Below are 22,500 nucleotides of genomic sequence, written 5' to 3'. Positions count from 1 at the left end.
ATACCTATTCAGATGGCTCAGTTGGCATGTACTGGTTGAGAAGAGGAAGCAACTTTTTTTTCAAACATTTCCCTTCTGTCTTAGAATCAATACACTGTATATTGGTTCCATGGCAGAAGAGTGGTAAGGGCTAGGCAATGAGGAGTAAGTGACTTGCCCAGGGTCACATAGCCAGGAAGAATCTGAGACCAGATTCGAACCCAGGATCTCCCATCTCTATCCACTGAGCCACCTGGTTGTCCCCAAGGAAACATTTTTTAAAAGACAGATAGATAAGTTATTTCATTTATTTTTCACAACCATGCAGGGATGTAGGTGGTCCTATTATCCCCATTTTTACAGATAAGGAAATAGTCTGAGAGGATGATGATAGTGACATGATGATTGCATCTCTGCATCTTCTTTACGATTAGGTTCTGATCTCTAAGCTGAATGCTGAAATTTGGGATCCGTGGTCTAATAAATTCCTCTCATCATAGGTGAATAAAATTAAAAACGGGGTCCAGCAGCCCTGTTTCATTATAAAGCAGAGTTTTGTCATACTCTTATTTCAAAATCTCTCCATTTGTATACAGTCCAAAATTCACAGACTAGAGGCATGCGCCTTTCCTGGAATATGAGATACACGTCTGTGTGTGTATCTTTGCATAAGACAAACTCAAGTAAACAGACTTCCCAGTCACAGCAGCCCGTCCATCTCTGCAGCGACCTTTATCTTTGTCCTCATAAAGAAGGCTGGGGCTGGAGCCTTCCATCAGGGGGTCCGTCCAGGTACCTTCCCTCCCCTCACAATCCCACTGCAGTCACGTGCAGTTCCGACAGCCTTTCCTTGTCAGCGGACAAATCACTTTCCTGAGCCAGGCCAGGTTTCCCCCCAGGGAGCATTGTCACCGAGAACTAGACCTTAGACCCTGCTCGTGAGCTCTGCAGCTGACAGGCAGGTCAGGCTGAAAGAAGCCTACCCTCGCCTCCCTCTGTGCCTTGGTTTTCCCAGGCGTGAGATGGGGATAACCACTGATTCTACATGAAAGCATGAAATGAGTGCCCAGGGGGGTCAGCGGCAGAACTGCATTCCCAGGCTCTAGTGAGAAGAGGGGCTTTCAGAGCTTTGACTGTGTTGTGGCTCAATCGTTTTCTTTTTCACTCTTTTGCTGAATGGAACCCTGGGGAATAGTACTTGGTGGGCCCCCAAGGAATTCTCCTAGGCAGTTTCCATGACACAGTCAACAAAGGAACAACCTTGTTATGTCATCAACACATTAGGCTCATGTGTGCTTCCATCCCGGGGCGAATGGTCCCCGGCAGCTCCATTTCATTACAGAATACAATTTTGTCATAGATTTGATTACAAATCCCACCCAGGGGGGTCCTCTGTTCAAATCTGGCCTCAGACACTTCCCAGCTGTGACCCTGGGCAAGTCACTTGACCCCCATTGCCCACCCTTACCACTCTTCCACCTAGGAGCCAATCCACAGAAGTTAAGGGTTTAAAAAAAAAACCAAATCCCACCCAGCCAGGCTTTTGGTGATAGAATGAGTGACATGATTTTCTCCAGCACACTTTGCATGAGACCTGAAAAGGTTCCCATTTCCAGAGAACATGGGGTGACAGGGGTTGAGATCGACATCTTTGTCCTGTCCTAGCTCCTAGTATCGAACTGATTGGAAAGCCCATTCCCATCTATTCAGTCTAACAGCCTCTCTAAAATAATTTCTCAAGTCAGCCAAATGATCAGCACATCTCTTAGGCAACTAGGTGGCATAGCAGATAGAATGCTGGGCCCAGATTCAGTAAGACCTAAGTTCAAATCAAGCCTTAGATACTAGCCATGTGACTCATAGCAAGTCATGTAAATGCCTCAGTTTCCCCCCACCATATAATGGAAATAGTAATAGCACCTAACTCCCAGAGTTGCTGCAAGGCTCAAGTTAGATAATTGTAAAGTTCTTAGCATGTGGTAAAGACTATATAAATGTTAGTTATTATTCTTTTGTTGTTATTATTGAGTAAGCCTAGGGCAATCTGACAACGGGTTTTCTGGGGTGATAGTAATAGCCAGAAGTTATATAGAGTTTTAAGGTTTGCAAAGTGCTTTAAAAATATCTCATTTGATCCTCACCCCAACTTGGGGAGGTAGGTTTACTTATTATCCCCATTTTATAGCAGAGGAAACTGAGGCTGAGCAAGATTGATTGCTTTGTCCAGGTTCACTGAGCTAGTAAAGTGACTTAGGCAGGACTTGGGTCTTCCTGACTCCAAGTACATTACTCTGTCCACTGAAACACCTACCTGGTCTGCTTGAAGTTGGCCACAGGTAGGAGGAAGCTAGAAACACTGATTTTGCTGCCTGGTCCTCTGCAGACATGTACAATACCAGTTCAAGAACAGAAATCAGCTCTATTCACATGGAATTCCCTAGGAAAGGATGGTCTATGTGGATATTATCACTCTCTGGAAAACCAGAAAGTATCAGATGAGGGGATGATTTAGAAGAAGAGGGTAAGCACAGCCACAGGTCCATCAGGGCTCTACCCATTTCTACCTTAGCCCCTACTTTATGAGGAAGCTAAATGACTTTACAATCCCAGATCCATTCAATGGCCTCCTGATGATGGGAGAAATCATTTTTGCTCTCAATGTCTCTGCCCCTAGAGTCTGAGGATTTGGCTTGGGTGTCTGAAGCCTCCTGTCACCCAGACCTCAAGTCTCCTTTTGAGAAGAACCCTGTTTGCTCAGTTTCCTCATCTGTAAAATGAGCTGGAGAAGGAAATGGCAAACCACTCCCCTATATTTGCAAGAAAACCCCAAATGGGCTCACATAGAATCAGAATCGATTGAACAACACATGTTGATTGTCTTTGGGGTTGGGAAGAGGCCAGGTGCTCATCGTAATGCTAGATAGTGACTTTGGTGTGGAACATTGCCAGTGCTTTGAAAACCACCATGGCCCCTCCACGGCCCCTCCAGAAAAGGCCCAGCTGTGCTAGGTAGCCATTGGGTTACACTGCTGTAACCAGTCAAGTCAGAACAACAACTGCTTGCAATTTATTGCTTTAAAATTTCTCTATAGACATTATCTCATTTGCACATCACCATAATCTTGCTGATATTATTCTCCCCATTTTGTGGATAAGGAAACAGAGGCTGAATGTCTAGCCCAGTGGGTCCCATGGCTATTGAGTGTAACAGGATTCTTCCCATCTCCAAGTATATCTCTCAATCCCTTGCAGCCTTCCAGACACTTCTTATGTATGATTAATTTAGAGAGATCAAGACTGGATGAAAAACCAAGAGATTTCAGGTACTATGTTGTGGGGGGCTGGAGATTAACCCTTGGTCCAGAGAGAGTGCCTTTTCAAGAATGACAGACTCCAGTGGAAACCCTTTAAAGATAGATTTATTTAGGCTGAATGGTCAGGAGGTAGCATGTAGGACCTACTGCCTCCCTGAACTGAGAAAAGTTCAGGATTTTTATATCCTAAAGGCATGGAGTCTAAGTGATTTGGAAAGGAAGGATGGGGAGTGGGATGAACAATGGGAAAAAAACAAGTGGGACAATCAAGGGAGAATAGTAACAGAATAGGTGCCTTTGGGTCTGAGAGCTTAAACATAAACATACATCGTTTGTGACATCCTGATCATAAAAGTGGGTAAGTTATCCATCTTGATAAACCTAGGGATTTTTGAGATCATAAGTGATGTTTGAGATGGAGGGATCATAAAGGTAGGGAAGTTATCTGGAGAAGTCTAATATGTTTGGGATGTAAATAAGAGGTATCCCCCTCATGCTCAGACCCTTATCTTAAGGCTAGTGTAAATACATCCAAAGTTTAGAGGCAGAGGATCCTATGTGTGTTCAGCTGCCAGTCCTACAAGGTGAATTCCTCACGTAATCTTTGACCTTTGGTTCTTCTAGGAATTTGGGGTGTAGTGGGGGACCCTAGTGCCCACCACACTTCTACTTAGCAGTGAACCTGTTTCTCCAGATAGTTTGGAGATCTCTGGCAACTGTTGTGGATGAAGATAGAATGAAAAACATCTCCCTTCTTTGACAGTTAGCACTAACTTCTTGGAAGCAGGCTACCTGCAATTCCTAGCTTTCTTTCTTACCATGTCACCTTGAGCAAATCACCCCCTCACAATCTGAGTTTTCTCACCCATTAATTGAGAATAACAGCCTCCCTTTTATGGAATTGTTATTAATGATGTCAGGGAGGGGAATGGGGGCTTTAAGACCTGTCTTGGAATAGAGAGCTTCCTAATTAGGGGATACAAAAGCACCACCGAAATAAAAAAAGGGAATTTGTATTTTAGGAGATTCCTGTCAAGGAGTGAAAAAAAATGTATGAATATAATGGAGAAGTTGCCAAGCACTGTGCTAAATGTTTTATAGATATTATCTATTAAAAAACTTTGTAGCAAGTCTAAGACTGGGAGATAAGGGCTAGGCATATGGGATTAAGTGACTTGCCTAAGATCACACAGCTAGGAAGTGTCTGAGGCCATATTTACAGATATTATCTCAGGTGACATTTATCTAGCAGCATAATATGTACGAAGTACTTTATATCCATTATCTCGTTTGATGAATGAATATAAATGATGAATGGTAAAGACTTTATTAAGCACATACCATGTGCCAGATACTATACTAAGAGTGGAAGATACAAATACTAAAAGGAAGGAAACAAACATGTATTAAGTCAGTGTATCAGGCACTTTACAAATATTATCTCATTTTTTTAAAATTTTAAACATTTATTAATATTCATTTTTAACATGGTTACCTGATTCATGCTTCTACTTTCCCCTTCACCCCCCGCATTCCCCCCACCCATGGCCGACAGACAAATATTATCTCATTTAATCTTCGCAATAACCCTGGGAGTAGGTACTATCTTTATTCTCATTTTACAAATGGCAAAACCGAAGACAAAGGTTAAAAGATTTGCCCAAAGTCACACAGCTATTAAGTATCTGAGGCTCGACTGGAACACAGATCTTCTGGACTCCAGAGCCAGTGCTCCATGTACTGGGACACCTCCCTGTCTCTCAACAATCTCTGCCTTCAAGTAACTTAAATTCTAATAGGGGAAGACAACACACAAAGGGAGAGTAGCAGGGGAAATGAAGTTCAAATGCTCTTAGTGTCCCTATTTTAGGGAAGCAAAAATTGGAGAGGAGAGCATTTAAGTGACTTTCTTGGAGCCACACAGCTCTAGCTGTATGTACTAAGCAGAACTCCCCCCCCCCCATTTAAATGCAATCAGTTATTCAGAAAAGCCTCCAGTAGACTCAGGGGTCCCTGCCACCCACTGCCCTGTCCAAGTAATTAAGTGCTGCTTTTGTATTAGTGGAATGGGGAGAGAGCGCTAACCCAGGAGCCGAAGGTCCTGAACTTCCAATTCTCCCTCTGTGTGGTCTTGGACAAATCCCACTCCCTGGGTTCCAGAATCCCCAGTCTAATGGCTGACATTTGTAGAGAGTCCTTTAGGACAACATGACCTTGTTTGTGCAAGGTCACCCCCCCCCCCTTCCCCAGGGCTTCCCTTCAGTCTCCCTGGATTTCAGCACCTGGACAGCGAACAGATTCTCTGAGATGGCTCCCAGGCTCCTTCCAGCTCTAGATTTAGGGTCCCAGTCAGGAGGGCCCAGGAGGGCCCAGGAGGGGGTGGAGGGCCATTCCCTTTCCTCAGGCAGGCTCCTATCCCCCCAGGGTGGGTGGGTCAGCTTTCACCCTCAGGATGAACAGGGCTGGAGCAGCTGCCTGGGGGCAGTGCGCTTCCGCCTTTGGGAGCCCAATGCAGGCATAGACCAGACAGCTCAGACCAGAAGGTACAGAATTGCCGAGTGGTTTCAGCCCAAAAGGTTGCAGGGCAGGGAAAAGGGTTGGATAATCAGAAGCTTCAAAAGGGTCCTGGAACGCAAGCAGCCAGAGCCACATATACCAATCCGGGGCAGCTACCTGGCTGCTGGGAGAGCGCCAGAGAAATCCTGCCATGTGGTTGGCTCCCCTGACCTTGTTGCTATGCGACCACATAAGCCTTTCCTACAAGCTCCAAGGCTTGGGAGAAGGCTCTCCCCACCTCCCGCCCTCCCCGCTTCCTTGCCTCCATTCTGCTTAGCCCCCCACCCCCCACCCCGTGCCCCAAGTGAACTGAGTCAGTGAGCTCCAGAGGAGGAAATATGAACAGTGTGGAGGCTTCTTTAAAATAGATCTGAGGGATGAGACAGCGACAGATGGAAAATGCTGCCCAGCTACACAGCCTCTGCCGCAGAGCTCGTGCCCTAGGGCTTGAGCAGAAGAGATCTAGCACCAGATTCCTGCTCCCCTCTAGTCTAAGCTGGGTATGATGATACCTAGAATGGTTCTCATCAGGTCCCAGACTCTGGGCAGAAAAGACCTAGCACCAGCCTGGGAGGCTTCTGATCCCCTCCAGTGTAGGCTGGCTATAGTGATACCTGCAAGGTTTCTTGTCAGGCTCCAGGCAGAAGATTTAGGACCAGAATAGGGGACTCCTGATCCCCTCTAGTCTAAGCTGGGTATAGCGATACCTAGAACGTTTCTCATCAGGCTCTAGGCAGAAGAGACCCAGTACCACACTGAGACCCCTGATCTCCTCCAGTGTAGGTAGCTATAGCGATACCTAGAACGTTTCTCATCAGGCTCTAGGCAGAAGAGACCCAGTACCACACTGAGACTCCTGATCTCCTCCAGTGTAGGTGGCTATAGCGATACCTAGAATGGTTCTCATCAGTCTCCAGGCTCTGGGCAGGAGATCTAGCACCAGACTGGGAGATTCCTGATCTCCTCTAGTCTAAGCTGGGTATAGTGATACCTAGAATGGTTCTTGTTAGGCTCCAGGCAGAAGATTTAGGACCAGAATAGGGGACTCCTGATCCCCTCTAGTCTAAGTTGGGTATAGCAATACCTAGAATGGTTCTCATCAGTCTCCAGGCTCTAGGCAGAAGGGATGTAGCACCAGACTGGGAGATTCCTGATCCCCTCTAGGCTAAGCTGGGTATAGTGATACTAGAATGGTTCTCATCATGCTCCAGGCTCTGGGCAGAAGAAACCTGGTACTAGTCTAGGAGCTTCTTGTGCCCCCCTCACACCTGATGAGATATAATAATACATACCACTTGCCTCTTGGCTTGTACCTCTACTGCACATCTCAGAGCCTTGGCCTTGCAGATTCGGGCTCAATTTAGAGCATGCTCTAATCTTTCCTTTATGTCTGGTTAAAAGAAAATGTATATATAATATATAAAACCAGTATAATTTTGTAAAAATAAATAATCTGTTTAAAACAGAACAGTTAAAAACAATGTCCCAAACCCTTAGCTAAAATAGAAATTCAGCAGAATAGGTCGCTGTGCCTCAGTTTACCTCCTCTTATCTACAGAGCTGGGAAAGGAAGTGGAAGGAATAGTCAGGATTCTCCCAATCCCTGCACACGGAAACCAGGGCTGCAGCTAGCCCAGGGTGTGTCTGTTCTTTGCTGCATCCTGCACACATTCAGCTCTCCTGGTTTTGATTCAAGGAGATATGGGGGTCAGTCTCTTCCAGGGAAGAGTGGCTTCTGCACACCATCCTGAAAACTTGGTCCTAGGATGCCAGGCTGGGCCCTTCTCCCCTCCCGATCTAGCAACTGTGTTTCCTGAGGAAACCTCTAGCCTGAGTTCACATGGTGGGTCCCTCATCCAGACTTCTTCTGGGAAGAGTGGGCAGGGGCTCCTGAGCCTGAGAGCATCCTGGCTCTGCCTTTCCCTCCATCTCCTCCTCCTCCTCCCCCATCCCCTCTGTCGTTAGCATTCCTGTCCAATGCAGTCCACTCTGCCGACCAGGCTGGCTAGAGGGGCTGGCGTGTGTGTGCTGCTGCGGTTTCTGAGGAATCTCACTGCAGGTTTCCCATCACACCAAGGTGCGGCAGTGACACTGATTGGTTTCAGACAAATTTTGCCCAACAACAGCAAATGTGGATGAGGAGAAGCTGCTATTAGACATCCCAGGGCTGGAGGAGGCCATGATAAAGAGAGGATTGGAAATGTGGCCCCAGAGACCAACTGATCCTGTGCCAAGGGCTGATGGTTTGGATGATAGCATCAGAAAATCAGCAAGCCAGGTCTCAGGGAAGAAGCTCAAGGGGGAAATGCCAAAAAGTCCAGTGAGAGAAGACCACTATGACTCTAGCTTAGTTTGACATTTTAAGGTTTGCAAAGCTCTAATAATAGCCATCATTTACATAGTGCTTTAAGGTTTACAAATCTCTTTACAAAAAGGATCTATGCTGAGAGGTAGGTACTAATACCAACCTCATTTTACAGATGAGGAAACTGAGACAGATGATGGTGAAGTGGCTTGCCCAGGGCCACAGTTAGTACATGTCTGAGACCAGATTTGAACTCAGTGGATTCACTGCCATGGATAAAGCCCCAGATCTGTAGCCTTGAAAACCTAATTTCAAATCCTGCCTCTGACACTTACTGTCTGACCTTAAGCAAGTCACCCACATGCCTCAGTTTCCTCAAATGTAAAATGGGGATGATGATGGCAACTACCTCCCAGCCTTGCTGTGAGGATCAAATCAGAGACTATTTGCAAAGAGATTTGCATGCTTTCTAGTGCTACATAAATATTGGCTTCTATTATTGCGTATTATCTCATTTGATGCTCATAATAGCCCTGTGAGGTAGATGCTGTTATCCCCATTTGACAGAAGAGGAAACTGAGGTAGGCCAAGATGAAGTGACTTGCCTACTAGGGTCACACAGGAAGAGTCTGAGATAGGATCTGACTTGGGGTCTTCCTGACTCTAAATCCAGCTTTATCCAGGGCTTTTCAAAAAACCTTTATCTTCTGTTTCAGAATCTATACTAAGTATTAGTTCCAAGGCAGAAGAGTGGTAAAGGCTAGGCAACTGAGACCCTAGTAACAAGCATTGACTTGCTCAAGAGTGACACAGCTAGGAGGTATCTGAGGCCAGCTTTGAACACAGGACCTCTCCTCTCTACTCCTGGTTCTCTGTCTACTGAGTCACCTAGCTGCCCCCATCTTTGGCTTCTGAATAGCAGGAGAGAAGAGTAGATGAGCAGTGCCCAGCAATTAGCCTCCAAGCCTGCAAAGTGCATCAATGGGAAGATGCTTTATATGGGAAAGGAGTTTGTGTATGATCTTGAGGAAGCAAGATTCTTTCTTTTTTTTTTAAACTCTTACCTACCGTCTTAGAATCAATACTGTATATATTGGTTCCAAGGCAGAAGAACAGTAAGGGCTAAGCAATGGGGGTTAAGTGACTTGCCTAGGGTCACACAGCTAAGAAGTGTCTGAGGCTACATTTGAACCTAGGATCTCCTGTCTCTAGGCTTGGCTCTCAATCCACTGAACCACCCAGCTGCCCCAAAGATTCTTTATTTGTGCAGGGCTGTGTGGCTTTAAATTTCAAGGGTTCAAGACCTCCTAGAACAGGGGTTGGCAATGTATGGCTCTCGAGCCATACCTGGCTCCACCTCCTGACGGGCCAGTCGGGGCAGAGCTCCAGGATGTGCCCCAGGGGGCCCTTCAGCCCCCGCCCCATATTCCAGTGCCTTCCACCTCTATCCTCCTTCTTCTGCAGGTGTTTAAGGCTCTCCTGGCCAAAAAGGTTGCCAACCGTTGTAGAAGGTGAGGTCTTCTAGAATGGGGGACAGCATGGACAACATGGATCATTCTGAATTGGCCACTAATAAGGACCTCCACCATGGTGACTTTTATTTCCCAAGGGGTAGCCAGAAGTTCAGGTTCAGGCTATGAAGGCTGTAAGAAATTCTGCAATCCATCATTTCAGGTAGAAAATGAGGAAAAGCCAATATTGCTCTATACCTTATTTGTAAATCAGCCTCTGATAGTCCCAATTAGAGAATGGGGCACGTGCCAACCTGATTCCACCTGATTTTTCTGGTCCTTTGTCTTCTAGTGAGTAACTCTGTACCTTTAATCCCATTGGTCTCTAAACTATTAATTAGCAGTCTCTTGCCTCCCTCACCTTTTAATTCCTGATGGTTTGGTTTATGGGAAAGTAAAGTTTGTCCAATTAAAGAGTAAGTTATGCATTTATCATGTCTATACAATTCACCTCTCCTTCTCTCTCTCTCTCTTTCTTTCTCTCTGTTCCAGGGCTCAGCTCCTATTCTGGTAGTCATGGTGATCTTGCTAAACATTGGAGTCGCCATTTTGTTTATTAACTTTTTCATCTAATGAGATTGTCTTAGCAAAAATAACAGTTCTACGTATGGATGGGGGAAGGGAAAGGAAAACCCAACACAAAAGGGAACGAGCATAACTCTTGACTGTCCAACAACTTCCAAGTCTTTTCACAGAAGAACAACATGATTGGGTATCACTCACAGTTTGCCTTTTTTTCTGGGTAATGTTTTTTGGATTTTAGCCAAAATTCTTTGCTTGTATAACACTATGCTGTGTGGCATGGCAGAAGGTGGCCGACACACCAGCCCTCCCAGCTAGACACGGAAGGAGAAGAGAAGGAATCTCGGGAAATCAACAGCAAAAAAATCAAATCACCTTTGTCATCATCGTCACCGTCACAACAAGGACGACGAGCTGCTGCCAGGAGGTGGAGGGAAAGAAGCGGCGGCTGAAAGGCAAAGTCCCAGAGGAATGTCTTATTTTGAACTGGAGCAAGCAAGGAGAAGGAAGCAACTCGAGACACCAGGGTCAGTGTTGGGAAAATGGAAAGAAAGGCAGTTCATACTTTCTTTTCACTCTCAGCTCTGAGAGATCCTGGTAACAAGCATTGATGGGAATAGAGCACAGGGAACAGAAGCTGTCTTTTCCCAATGGGTAGGGAAGCCAGCCCTTTTTTTTTTATTGTCTTTAAACGGGCACATAGATCTATTCAGGGGTGAGGGGAGGAACATCTTCCCCTTTTCCACCCATCTAAATTAATTAATCTTGCCATTTTCCAGTGCTGCCCTGTTGAGTAAGCCAAGTCCCTGACCCTAACTCATACTTTGGGTTTTAACCAAACACAGATGTGTACAGACACATCTGGACCAGTGGTTAAATTTTTTTTAATTTGGCATAAAATTCCCTAATCCAGGTGTTTTCCCTTGCTTCCTTGTCACCCACACACCAGCTTCTAGGGGAAACCATGCTCCCGGTGGTCCAGGAGTTGTATTCAGGTCCAGACTGGAGTGTCTAGATGGGAAACCAGGGCTGTTATTCAGAAAAAGGAATGCATTCGGTGTGTCTGGTACATCTTGTCATGGACAGTTTCTGACATCATGCTTGGGCTCAGAGCATGTGGTATTTTTGCACTTTGTATGCAGGATGTATATTCAGGCTTCCAACATGTCCCTTGTACGCCATCATTGGTAATGACAGCCCCTTAAGGATGTATTGTTTTCTACGATAAATGTTACTTAAGTTCATTGGTTTTACCATCTTTGTAATAATGCCTGCCTTGATTTCCCCACTGGTAGATATGCATAGACATTAAAGATGCACTATCCCTGTTCTGAAGCTGTTCGGGTCCCAATAACAGGATCGTGTTCTAAAATTCAGTGGCTCAAAAAAACAAAAACAATTCTCGAGTTCATTAAAAAAAACAACCAGAAAAACTAAACTATCCCCCCCCCGTCACCCCCACCCCCCAAAAAAAAGAAAAAAAAGAAAAGAAAGCCAAAACCTACAACCCGAGTGTTGTTTCAGTCAGAGCAGGAGGTACAGTGTGTTTCTGCCTACTCTGCCAGCGTGGCTCCACGATCTGACCAAAATCACAGGCCAGCCCCCCGTGTCTGACTGTCCCTCTCGGATCAGTAGTTCTTAGCGATAACACCTTGACATGCCCGTGCGTGTATGTGTGTAAGTGTCTCTATTGAGTGTGGACAGATCCATAGACAAACACCTCAGTTTCACATTGGGGAAATCCCTTTGCAAAGGATTCCACGTACAGCGTTGTTGGGTACAGCCCAGACTTCCGGACTCTGCTTTGCTTCTCTTTAGCTGTTTTTCTGCTCTGTTTTAAGCAGATTTCTTTATTACACTGCACTGGATTGCTATATTTTTAACCAGAAATAAACTAAAGATTAGAGCATGTTCCATTTAAGTTTAGTTCTTTTCCTTACACACTCACACACACACCCCCACCCACTCGCACACGTACACCATCCTTCTCACGGTTTTGTTTAGTCGGAGGGTCTTTTGGGGGGGAGGGGAAGAAGGGAGGGGACACAGGAGGAGAGAGGATCAGTAATACAGATACATTTCTGACAATTTGCTTTCTAAAGGGATATTACATCTTTTGTACATCTTAATTTTCTGTTCCTCTTTTTTAATATCGAGTGGTTGCTGCAGAACCTGGAGTGAACCAAATAAAGATTCTTGTTACTTGCAGCTCTGAGAATCATACATGCTGGGATATGTGTTTTGTAATTCTGTTTGCAACTCTTTGTAAAGATTATCGAGACTTCTTTTGTACATTCCAGTAACTGCATGCCACCAAATGGTACCTACCAATGCAGGTTACATATTTACATGCAAACACCATACAATATTTAGATATGTATAAAAAAGCGACAGCACAAAAATGCCTATCATTCAATACAAGAACTAGTGGTTTCATGCCTAGGGACTTCACACTGGTGACTGACTGTTTTCCATTACCACCTTTCCTGGCTGCCAGTGAATTAAATTGCGGACACCCAATGACTACCCCAGGGCTTTGGTTTTGGGGTCATTCTACTCACTAGACTGTACCATTTCCTCTCATTCCAAAATGACTGAAAGAGCTGACTCAGACGGAGGCTGCAAAGCATTTCTGCCTGGCTCTGAAAGACTCCTGAAGAGTAGCTTTAATTGGTTTCCAAAACAATGTGATTAAAAGTGAGGATGAGTTGATTAATCATTGCAGGTTGAACACTTTAAGGTAGCACCTGCTTGTCACACCTTGCCCAGAGTCTCAGATTTCCCTGACAGCTACATCGCTCATCGCTTTCCCTCCGCCAATGTCTGTCCAACCTGCTTCTCTCCATCTCTTGCCTGAGTAAACACATGCTTCTCTCACCAGAGGAAGGTAAACGAGAGTTACTGGGTGGGCGGCGTGACATGGAAGAGCTCTACGCCAGCAGCTAGCTCCCAGTGGCCCAAAGCATTTAAAAAATTCTAATTACTACCCAAAGCAATCCTGTAAGAAAGGTGCCGTTGTCCCTGTGCTGCAAATGTGAAAGCTAAGGCACGGAAAAGTTAAAAGGACTCTCCTGAGAGGCCATCCAATCAACTCTAGGAGTGGAGCCAGGCTTTGAAACATGGTTCTCTAGATCACGTATTTCAATCAGAGTTTAAAGGGGAAAAGGATTGTTTTGTTTTGGAAAGAGCACATAGAAGGAAACTTGGAAAATCAGCAACCCTAATCATCATCTTGAAAACAAAGCATTTTTGTGTTGGTCATTTTGTTATTCTCTTTCCACTTAGCTAAGCCCGACCCTTGACTGACCGTGGGTTAGTCCAAATATATAAAAAAAGATAACTTGGAAATGAGTCTGGTGAAATGACAAAAAAGGAGGACCTCGGAAAGGATTCACTTTTAAAAGGGGTTTCCTATAGGAATTATTAGTTGAGTTGTTTGACTTATCTGTGCCTCAGTTTATCTATTTTTCTTACCTCTAAAACTTGAGGATTTTCATAATTTGTAATTTCAGGTTTATTTGTGCCTTTTGAATTTGATTTCCTGCATAGGAAATGTTTGAATAGTTGAATACCTAGAAAATGCTCCTCATCCATTCATTCTCTTGGACTCATGTTCTACAGTCATGAGCCAAGATGGCATGAATGGTGTGATGTATGTAAAATGAAGATTATAGACCAGCAAGGCTAGCAGCCAGACAAGAGGTCAGTGTGGCTCCCAAGAACTGAGAACAAATACATTTCAACAAATCACTAAGGGGGAAAAATCCCAGAAACACAAGGGCTTGCTGAACTGATTTTTCTAAAGTGACCCTTATCCCTCTCAAAGAAATGCCAACATTCTCTGTTTTGTTTTGTGAGTCAAAACTTCCCTGGCATGATATGATTAGACTCAAGCTAATTCACTGAGATTACCCATAGCCACTGGAAGAGTCATTTGATAAAAATCACAAGACAAGAGGCCTATAACTCAATTCTAGACTCCAGATTTTTGGTCCTTTGGCTTGTGATGCCAAAATAAATGATAGGCCACCCTGTGTTGGAAATGTCCAACCAGAGCTCCCATTTTGGATTGGTTGCAGTGGGCAGATAGCTATCTTGCAGGAGATCCATGGGCTGGAGTTGTCTGTCATTTGATTTTGAAAAATAATTTCCATAAAACATGAGCTAATGTGTTATACTTCAAGTAAAGCTTTTGTCCTTGTAAAAATGAAAGGGACAAGAAAAAAAAACCTTTCTGCTAGTTCATCTCCTATCTTCCAATAATATAATACCTAAGCCATCGGAGGTGGCTCATCAGAAGAGAGCTCTCCTTTGGTGACCATTTTGCTATTTTTCTCCTAATTGTGTTTCCCCATCTCTAATTTGAAATGTCTTTGTGGTACACACATGTCTAGCTTGTTTCTTCCTGTTCTGCCTTTAAGCACAGATGGAACTAAAGGTTATCATCCTTTGTGCAATAATTTGTATTTTCTTTCCTAGGTTAAATCCCATTTCTTTAACTTTTGAAGAGAATGTCTTCCAATATTTCTACTTTTCTTTAGTTCAGGGAAAATAAGGGAAAGGTGCCTCTCTAAAGTTGTGCAAAAATATCTGCTCCACTAACTTTAACCAACTACTTGATACAGTGGAGAAGAAACAAATACCAGCATTTCCATCATACCGAGTTAAGATAGATTAGGGGTTCTTAATCTTTTTTGTGTTCTAGACCCTTTGGGTAGTCTGGTGAAATCTATGGACCCCATCTCAGAATAAAACACTTTTAGATGCCTCCAATAAAACAGCACTACAAAGAAAACCAAAGGTTAGAGAAAAATTTTTAATTTTTAAATTTAATTAATAACAAAATTAAAATAATTCAAATTAAAATTTCCCCTACCCCCTAGACTCTCCTAGGTTAAAAAGCTGAGATAGAGTAATTCTTATATATAATATTAATATTTAGCAATTACTCCCCGGGTAGGGGCTGGGGGGCAAGAATTTGCTTTTTATTCAGTTAATAACACTTATGTGTATGGAGTCAAAAAGCCAGTTAATGGCTGGAATGTTGACCTATTCAAGAAATATTAGCTTAAGGTGTTAGTAATATTGCCTCACCTCTGGCTCAGTGTGTGACCTAGATGTTACCTAGAATTAAAGAGTAAATAAAATGAATCCTTTGACATAAATATATAGAAAAGTCCTGAGCAGCATTGCTAAGTCTGCCTTAAATGATGCAAGGGTGGGTGGGTGGGAGGGGGTGGGAATGTGCAGTTGCCTTGACTTAAGCGATGCTTTTGAAAAACCCAGGGCCCCCAGGGTCTCTCCATCTACATGCCTGGAAAGGATGTGGAAGTAGATGGGAAAACTAAAAATATTAGGATCTGTAGGCTATGAGAAAGAACAGGCGATGAGAAGCAGCAGCAGCTGGCCTTGTGGCTTTGTATCCAGGAAGGATGGGGAAGGTTCTTATGAGTAGAAAGTGGAAGGTGTTTGAAGGATTTTGAGAAGACTTGGCAGCTGAAAATATCGAGAAAAAGATGGCCTGCCATCTTAGGGAGTTAGTTAATTCTGTTGCTTGATGGAGACTTTCAGGTTAAAAATCCCTTGATGGGTACACTGGCAACAGAAGTGATTATTTGGCTTTTGCATAGATAAATGGTTTAATGCCTCGCCTATGGAGAGGGACCAATTGTATTGCAAAATTAGGGCCTGCTTGAGAGGAGCAAATAGTGTTTGTTTCAGTGCTTAGTACCAGATTGGCAGCATCAGAGGCATTATTTTGTTCTGAGTTTTTCCTATGCCAGTCTTTGTGGGCAGATGGAGGAGCCTGTAATCAGGCACAGACCCAGTACTTTGCAAGGAAAAGCGCCCTGGCCGTAGGAGTCTGCTTAACATAAGACTGCTGCCTCTGCTTTATTCAATTCAAGGCACTCCAATCATTTACTGAATGACTGTTAACTTGCAAGGTTCTGGCCAGGCTATCAGGTATCAGACCCAGGATAACAAACGGTCAAGGGAGAGAATGGGTGCCACTTTACATCCCTACCTCATTTCTGGCTATTTTCTACTGTTTGCTGGCAAAATGGTGATCCTATTCTGGAGAAAAAGTGAGAACTGAGTGGACTGTCAAGCCGATATGTCCTCAAGGAGATATGGCAACTGGAAGAACTACCATGATCTCAGGTTGTACTGAAAAGCAGCTGATCTCCCTGTCCTTGGTCCTGATCAGACCACACCTAGAGTACTGTATTCAATTCTGGGTGCCATATTTTAAGGACATTTTAAAGCTAGGCAGAGTGTGGAGGAAAGCATTGAGGACGGAGGAAGAGTCCTAAAGTCCATGCCATTATTGAACAAAACAAGCCTAAGAAGGAAAAACTTATGAGGGAGCTAATACCTGTCTTCAGATATATGGTTGTCGTGGGGGAAAAAAATTTGTGGAGCTTTGGAACAATGGATTAAAATTGCAGGGGCAGAGTTAGGCTTGGTATAAAGGAAAAACTTAAATAATTGGAGCTGTTCCATTTGGAAGACTTGTCCAATTGGGGAAAGCCTGCTTCAGGAGGGAGAGTCTCCTCCCAGAAGAGCTCCAGGAGAGCCTGGAGGACTCTTTATCATTGGTTTCTTACACGGGTGAGACCTCTGAAGTCTCTGTCACTTTCTGTCAGGGGTAGAATATTCTCCTTGGAAGGGGGTAGATTTCCCACTCTGGACTCAAAATCTTCACCCGGGAGAGAGAGATGACCACTACCTGACATGTTGTAGAGAAGACTGTTGGGGTATGGTGGGGCTAGATCCCTTCTGATATTCACTGCCTCTCATTTCAAGTCAACATTTTCATTGCTAGCCACATATTCAGAAGCTGAGTAAAAGCAACTTGTCTCCTTGACACAAACAATTTGGAATCTTTTTGTTTGTTTTGTTTTTGTCTTTCATACACAGGGGCTTTGTGGGATTGAAGTGAGATAGGGATTCATGGCTTTTTCCTTCAAGTATATTTCTTCATGAGATTATTTTCTACTTACATGGGTCTCCACCAATAACTCCTGTAACCTCCATTGTGACTAGAATTTATAAGGCAGCTAGGGGAGTCTTGATCTGTTTGAGGGACACAATCTCTTCCCCTAGATATTCTCCCCTCCAGCCTGATATCTTGAAACGCTTTTCTTTCTATTATCATGGCAATTCACCTTCTGCCCCATTCCTGAGGCTTTCTCTTTCTTTATAGGAAGGTGGCATCATTCCTTGACCCCACTGTGGACATTCTAATCTTTCCTTGTGAGAAGCTCCCGTGTCCTAGTTCTCCATATCAATAATATTGGAGAAAACTAAAGATTCCTTTTAGGCAGTCTTATGTCCAGCATTTGCTAGAATCTGAGAAAAAACCATTTTTTCTCCAGAAATTCCTAAGGATGATGTTATTTAGACTATTCCTCCTTTCAATAAATGCTCCCTGACAGAGCCCATATTTTGTGGCTGGAAAGTAAATTCTCTGAACACCCAGGATGGCTTTTCTCAAAAGTAGGGTCAGCCTCAGGGGAGCAGATAGTTCATAATCTATATGAAAAGATAGAAACATCTGACAGAGAACTCCCCATTTATCCGTTAAAAGGACAAGTAGCGGGGTATCACTGATGCCAAAAGGTAGATGGACACCATCTTCTATGTTTTTGCTGCAGAAGGACCTCCTCCAAAACCCAGAGCCTCCAGCATTAGTGAATCCTGCCCTGCTTCTCCCTCTCTCCCTCTCTCTAGCCTAGACTGTCAGCTTTCTCACTTCAGATTCCCCCCTTACAAGTGAGACCTGCCCAGTTTAGCACTGTCACTGCCATAATCAGAAGAGCTGTGACCTGCACTTTCACCTACTGCTGGGTCCTCCTGGGCAGTGGGATGAAGGAAGATGGGTACGGGGATTCAAACCAATACTTTGCCTAATTCGATTCCTCAGATACATTTGCCAGTTGCTACTTCCCAACTGCTCCTTCCAAGGAGAGTGGTCCCTGAAGGCAGGGGCTTTCTCTCTAAGACCCCTAGTGGCGGTTTCTTATTTCTGGTGCCTCCAAGACTTCCTGAGTTTCTGGCTAGTGCCCTCCTGGATGCTAAGCTCAACACAATTTATTTAGCTGTACTCAGTGTCTTTGTATCATGTGCCCACCCAAAGTAGCCCCATCTAAAAAGAAAAGCCCCATCATCCTTTTGGAGAGCTGCATATGAAAATTCAATCATACACTAGACATGAAACCACTAACCCTTACATGGATGCCTTTTTGTGACTCCTTAAGTAAACGGTCTCAATCTGCATTTTTCTTTTTTCTGGTTCTGTTCTCTTTTCTTTCCCCCCCTGGTGCATGTAAACTGTTTGCTGATACAGTGCAATTATTTTGTGCATTGACAAAAAAAGGGAATGTTGAATATATTCTGATTTTTTTTTCCTCATTGATGAAGTGGCTAAAAAAAGTTACCTCGGCCTTTTTTTCTTTTCTTTTAGCTGAAAGAAATAGCTTGGTTACTTAAAAAAAAATGATAATAAAATAATTTTCTTTAATGAATGTAATTGCTTAAATCATCCCCTTATTCTGCATCTAACCACGTAATGGAAGATGACAAAGGGACACTGTCAAGATTAATGGAAACTATTTTGCCCATTTTGGTAATAAATATCATAAATTACACAAAATTTTGAGAAACTTGAATCTTTTCCTGAAGAGCAACACGCTATTTATTTACTGCCCTTAACTCCCGGGGAATTATTTTCTTCGTGGAGAATTTTCAGTGTTCAACATGAAAAGATGTGCAAATTTATCTTCAAAGGACTGTGTCTGGATTGACAGTGTCCCTTTCAAAATGGCATTAGAAGAAATGGATTTCCTGAAGGAAGGTTGCAATAAACATTTTAACTGAGAAATACTAGAAGCCATCCTCACACCCAGGAGTGCTCATTTGCATTAGTCACCCAATAAACATTAAGAATTTATTACATCAGGGCAGCTAGGTTGCACAGTGGTTAAGAGTCCCAAGCTTGGGAATGGGAGATCCTGGGTTCAAATCTGGCCTCAGATGCTTCCTAGCTGTGTGACCCTGGGCAAGTCACTTAACCCCACTGCCTAGTCCTTACTACTCTTCTGCCTTGGATATACAGTATTGATTTTAAGATGGAAGGTAAGAGTTTAGGGGGGAAAAAAAACATCTCACTGTATCCAATAAGTTGAGCTCCAAATGATAGAATATAAAAATTAATAACAATAATGATAGGTGATATTAGTAATAGTGAATGTTTAAGTACAATGCTTGACACATAGTCAGAACTTTACGCATACTTGTTTCTTTGTGTATATATATGTATATATATACACACACACATCCTTACCTTCTATCTTAGAATTGATACTTAGTATTGGTTCCAAGGCAGAAGAGGGGTAAGGGCTAGACAATGGGGCTTAAGTGACTTGTCCAGGGTCACACAGCTAGGAAGTGTCGGAGATCACATTTGAACCCAGGACCTCTGCTTCCAGGCCTGGCTCTCAATCCACTGAGCCACCTCACTGCCCTCCCTAATATTTTTATGCTCACAGACAGGTTATAGCTCTATGCCTCAGTTTCCTTATTTATAAGAATGGAAATACCATCTACCTCAACAGAGTATTGTGAGGAAAGTGCTTTAGAAAATTTAAAACATTCCAGAACACACAATTATTTAGCTTCTAAAGGTTTACAGACACCATGTTGGAGAAGGTAAATCTTAAGATACCCATTTTACAGATTCATTTGTTCAGCAACATTAAGCGCCTACCACCAGCAACTTTTGTTCCAGGTCCTAAATTTTCAGATTAAAAAAAAAATGACATAAGGGCAGCTTGATAGAGAGTCAGGAAGTCCTGGGTTCAAATCTGGTCTTGGATATATCCCATGTGACCTTGAACAAGTCATTTAACTTAACGCCTAGCCCTTATCACTCTTCTGTCTTAGAATTGGTACTCAGACAGAAGAAAGGGGTTTTTTAAAAAATGACCTGGTCCCCACGGCTCCAGGAGCTTACACTTAAGAGGGGATTCAACATGAATACAAATAGAATAAAAAATGGTGGATGGGGGGCAAAACCAAGACTGGACAAAGAAAGGATTAATAATAGCTCTGGCATTTATGGAACACTTTAAAGTTTGCAGAGACCTTACAAGGATCTCATTTGGTCCCCAGATGCCTCTGGAAGGCAGGCATTATTATTACTATTTTACAGATGAGCAAAATGAGGCAAACTGGAATGAAGGGAATTGTCCACACAAGTAACACAAGTATTTACATGTCTGAGGGAGAACTTGAATTCAAGTCTTCCTGACTCCAGGCTCAGTGATCCCAGCAAAGAAGATCAGAGGGAGAAATTGAGGCAGGTCCTCTGCCTCGTATGGCCCCTTACCCTCAAGGGGCTTAATGATCTGGTCCTCCCTCTCAGGATGTGCAGGATAACTATCTCCACTCCTGTCCCTTCCCACGCAGGCCTAAACAGCCCTCTAATTTTGTTTTTTTCCCCTTTGTGTAATTCTCCTTTGGGGCACACTGCATAGGGTTTCAAAGTCCCATTTTGCAGAAAACACGCTCCTCTTCTGGATTCCCCTTCCCCATGCCCCTAGTTCATTGGTCAGCAAAGAACTTCATTTGATAAGTGATGTAAGAAAAGCCCCCCAAGACAAAAAATAAAGCAATGAAAAATAATTTTAATGACTAAAAAAAACCAAAACACATTTCACGGGTAGTTCTCAAACAGGCATGAGAACACAGTGCTAGCTCCCATTTAGGTTTTTACAACGAGGGTGAGGCAGGGAGGATGGAGAGAAGGGGAAAGGAATAAGTATTTCTAGAGCTCCTGCTCTGGGCAGACACTGTGCTAAGGGCTGTTTACAAATAATTCCTTCTTTTAGCTCCCCAACAATTCTGTGAGGTAGGTGCTATGAGGACGCCCATTTTTATAGTTGAGAAAACTGAGGCAAGAGGGTATTAAAATGACTTTCCCAGCATGACACACCTCGTAAGCTCCTAAGGCTGGTTTGAATTCGGGTCTCCCTGACTCCAGGTCCTGCTGTCTGTGCCACAGCACTGCCGGCTCACAGACCCTCGAGGCACCACCATGACCACCAAAATAGTACCTACTTCTAGTCCACGATGAAGTGGAAGGTGCCAATAGGCTCGAGTGCTCCCACTTGACCTTGGAGAGACTGGATTCTTTCCTGATCCCTACCAGAAAGGGGAGAGAAGGAACAAGTGGGAGACACTGGGTTGTTGGCTTTCTCTTCAGAGGGTAGCGGGGTTGGAGAGCTGCTTCTGCTAGTTGTTAGCAGGGACCTTGGCCAAGAAGCCTTCCCTGGACCTCAGTTTTCTTCTTGTCCTCCCAATAATAGAGTGCTTTAAGGTTTGCTAAACACTCTGACATGTTTTGCCATTAGATCCTCACAACCAACCCTGTGAAGGGGGTACTGTTACAATGGCCATTCTAAAGACGAGAAGGATGAGATTCAAGGCTAGTAGGTATCTACTTCAAGATCTGGTCTCTGGCAGGTTTAGGCATTAAATTGTTATTTCATTTATGAATGGCTAGGGCATTATAAATGATCATTCATATTTTCATCTATGAATGACCAATAAATGTCCTGATTGGCCCAACAAAAAGCTACTGGAAGATCTTGGAGTTAGTACTTGAGATGCCAGTAAAAATGCAACAGGCTGCCACTATTTATAACATGGACTTCGTGGTTTTAAGGCACCATGCAGGAACACATCTTAGGAATCGTAAGGACATCGAAAGATTATTTCAGATAGGTATCCAGAACAAGAATAACCTCTGTTCCTCATGAAAACCCTTAAAATATCTGAAGACTTTTCTGATTGGAGTCTACATATTCCCTAGACTTCCTTATTGCTCCTTGAATGACATGTCTTTTCACCATCCAATTCATCCTCTTTCAGTAGCTGATAATTTACGAGAGAGGATTCTTGGGAGTTGGGGATATGAGTACATAGGACTATAGATCTAGAGCTAGAAGAGACCTTAGGAATAATCTAGTCTACCTTTGTTACTTAATAAATAGACAAGGAAACAAAGCTAGAGAGGTAAAGTGTCTTGGCCAAAGTTATAGAGGGGTATGCTGGTAAATGGAAAGGGTGGGGGGAGAGGAAGAGAGGGAGAGACCAGAGAGAGACAAACAAGAGGGAGAGACGGAGACAGACAGACAGAGAGGGGAGGGAGAAAGAAGGGAGGAAGGAAGGAAGGGAGGAAGGAAGGAAGGGAGGAAGGAAGGAAGGAAGGAAGGAAGGAAGGAAGGAAAGAAGGAAGGAAGGAAGGAAG

The 22,500-nt window shown here is 43.7% G+C and overlaps 1 protein-coding gene across 1 annotated transcript in view; it reads left to right on the top strand.

Moving 5' to 3' along the window:
* JPH3 (junctophilin 3) overlaps positions 1–10,238 on the top strand; it is a 150,771-nt gene extending 140,533 nt beyond the window's left edge. Inside the window, exon 5 of the mRNA XM_044659397.1 lies at positions 10,158–10,238. Coding sequence (XP_044515332.1) covers positions 10,158–10,238 — 81 coding nt within the window. The remainder of the gene's footprint in view (positions 1–10,157) is intronic.
* Positions 10,239–22,500: the final 12,262 nt, after the last annotated feature.

The sequence above is a fragment of the Gracilinanus agilis genome, chromosome 2 (assembly GCF_016433145.1).
Source record: "Gracilinanus agilis isolate LMUSP501 chromosome 2, AgileGrace, whole genome shotgun sequence".
NCBI lineage: Eukaryota > Metazoa > Chordata > Mammalia > Didelphimorphia > Didelphidae > Gracilinanus > Gracilinanus agilis.
The sequence above is the reverse complement of the archived record's forward strand: the minus strand, read 5'-3'. Positions and strand labels throughout refer to the sequence as shown.